This window comes from Eimeria tenella, genomic scaffold (assembly GCF_000499545.2).
Source record: "Eimeria tenella Houghton genomic scaffold, Eth_scaff26, whole genome shotgun sequence".
Lineage (NCBI taxonomy): Eukaryota > Apicomplexa > Conoidasida > Eucoccidiorida > Eimeriidae > Eimeria > Eimeria tenella.
The window spans coordinates 209,739-211,129 of record NW_013542471.1 but is presented as its reverse complement, the minus strand read 5'-3'; the positions used below and the strand labels follow the sequence as shown (position 1 = coordinate 211,129).

Sequence of the window (1,391 nt, the reverse complement as noted above, 5' to 3'; positions counted from 1 at the left end):
GAAATGAAGCGGTCAGCTCTGTGTTCAAGTTTCACTTGTGCAGAAGTTGAATTTGGCCATCAGGTACGAAACGGCGCAGCGCCAGGCGGCGGAAGCTGAAGAAGTGAGCAGATTTGCAAATAAAAGCCCCGAAATTCGGAATATAATTCAAAATTAATTCAAAATAATTGAAAACAAAAGATACTTTGGGGAAATGTGCACGCAATCTCCAGTTTGCAAGTCGACTCAAAGTTTCGCTGCGGGTGCTCGAGACACGGCTGCTGGCGAAGAAGTCGGAGCTCGTGGCAATGACCCGTCGAAACGACGCGGTTTGTTGCATTCGAGAAGTTTTGATTGATTTATTTTCGAATTATATCTTTTGGATTCTCTTTAGGCGGAGAAATATATCCGTGCTTCTGCTGCGGCGCCGCGGACCCCGAGGACCTGCCAGGCGAGATCTGGTCGCGAGGAAAGCTGCGAAGCTCTGGGCTGCGCTTTCCGCGAGAACTTGAACTAAAAAGTTTTTAGTTTTGTTTCCCATTTTGCGATCTTTTGATCTACTTTTCTTTTGCACTGGCTGCTGCCGAGCGGCGGCCCCAAGTCGGCTGCGGATCGCTTTCCCCAGGGCCCCACACCGCAGCTGGGGCGGTTGGCTGGGAGTGCGAAGAGCCCTTTGCCTCTTATAGTTGTCTGAGTCTTTCAAAAATTGTTTGTTCCATTTTTAAAGGTCCAGGGAGCACTTTCGTGGGCGAATCCGCCCGGAGCTTCTCCGTGGGCTGGGGGTTTCGCAGGGCCCCAAAGATGGCTTTGCTGCTCGGGCGGGGCACAGCGAGAAGCGGCTAGTTAGCTAGCGCTGGAAGATGGCGGGGCGTGGAGGCAGCAGGCGTCCCTTGCTGCTGCTGCAGCGCCTGCAGCGGCTGCAGCGGCTGCAGCAGCTGCTGCACCTCGCCGTGCTGCTGTGTCTGTGCCTGGACTTCGCGTCCGCCTTCCTAATCGGAGGCTCCGCGCCTGGCCGGTGTGCGCACCAGCTGCTGCAGCCGCAGCAGCAGCTGCTGCCGCCCCCGCCCTCCCCCCGGTCTCCCCTCCCGCCCCCGCGCCGCAGCAGCAGCAGCAGCAGCAGCAGCAGCCGCGCAAGGGGCCCCCCAGAAAGCAGGGGCCCCTGGGCAGACGTGCCCGTGAGCCGCTTCCGCAACATCGGAATTGTGGCGCACATTGACGCGGGCAAAACGACAACAACAGAAAGAATTTTATTTCTGACGGGAGTTTCGCACAAGTTGGGAGAAGTCCACGACGGAGAAGCAGCAATGGACTGGATGGACCAGGAGCGCGAGCGCGGCATCACCATCACTGCTGCTGCCACCACCTGCTTCTGGGCCAGCAGCAGCAGCGCCAGAAGCAGCAGCAGCAGCAGC

At 57.8% G+C, this 1,391-nt stretch overlaps 2 protein-coding genes across 2 annotated transcripts in view; both read left to right on the top strand.

The window, feature by feature from the left end:
- ETH_00024450 (uncharacterized protein) overlaps window positions 1–496 on the top strand; it is a gene marked incomplete at both ends in the record, with an annotated part of 2,021 nt that extends 1,525 nt beyond the window's left edge. Inside the window, 2 exons of the mRNA XM_013375221.1 lie at window positions 64–103; window positions 374–496. Of these exons, the coding sequence (XP_013230675.1) occupies window positions 64–103; window positions 374–496 (163 nt within the window). The remainder of the gene's footprint in view (window positions 1–63; window positions 104–373) is intronic.
- Window positions 497–839: 343 nt separating this feature from the next.
- ETH_00024445 (elongation factor G, putative) overlaps window positions 840–1,391 on the top strand; it is a gene marked incomplete at both ends in the record, with an annotated part of 1,814 nt that continues 1,262 nt past the window's right edge. The window contains one exon of the mRNA XM_013375220.1: window positions 840–1,252. Within this exon, the coding sequence (XP_013230674.1) occupies window positions 840–1,252 (413 nt within the window). The remainder of the gene's footprint in view (window positions 1,253–1,391) is intronic.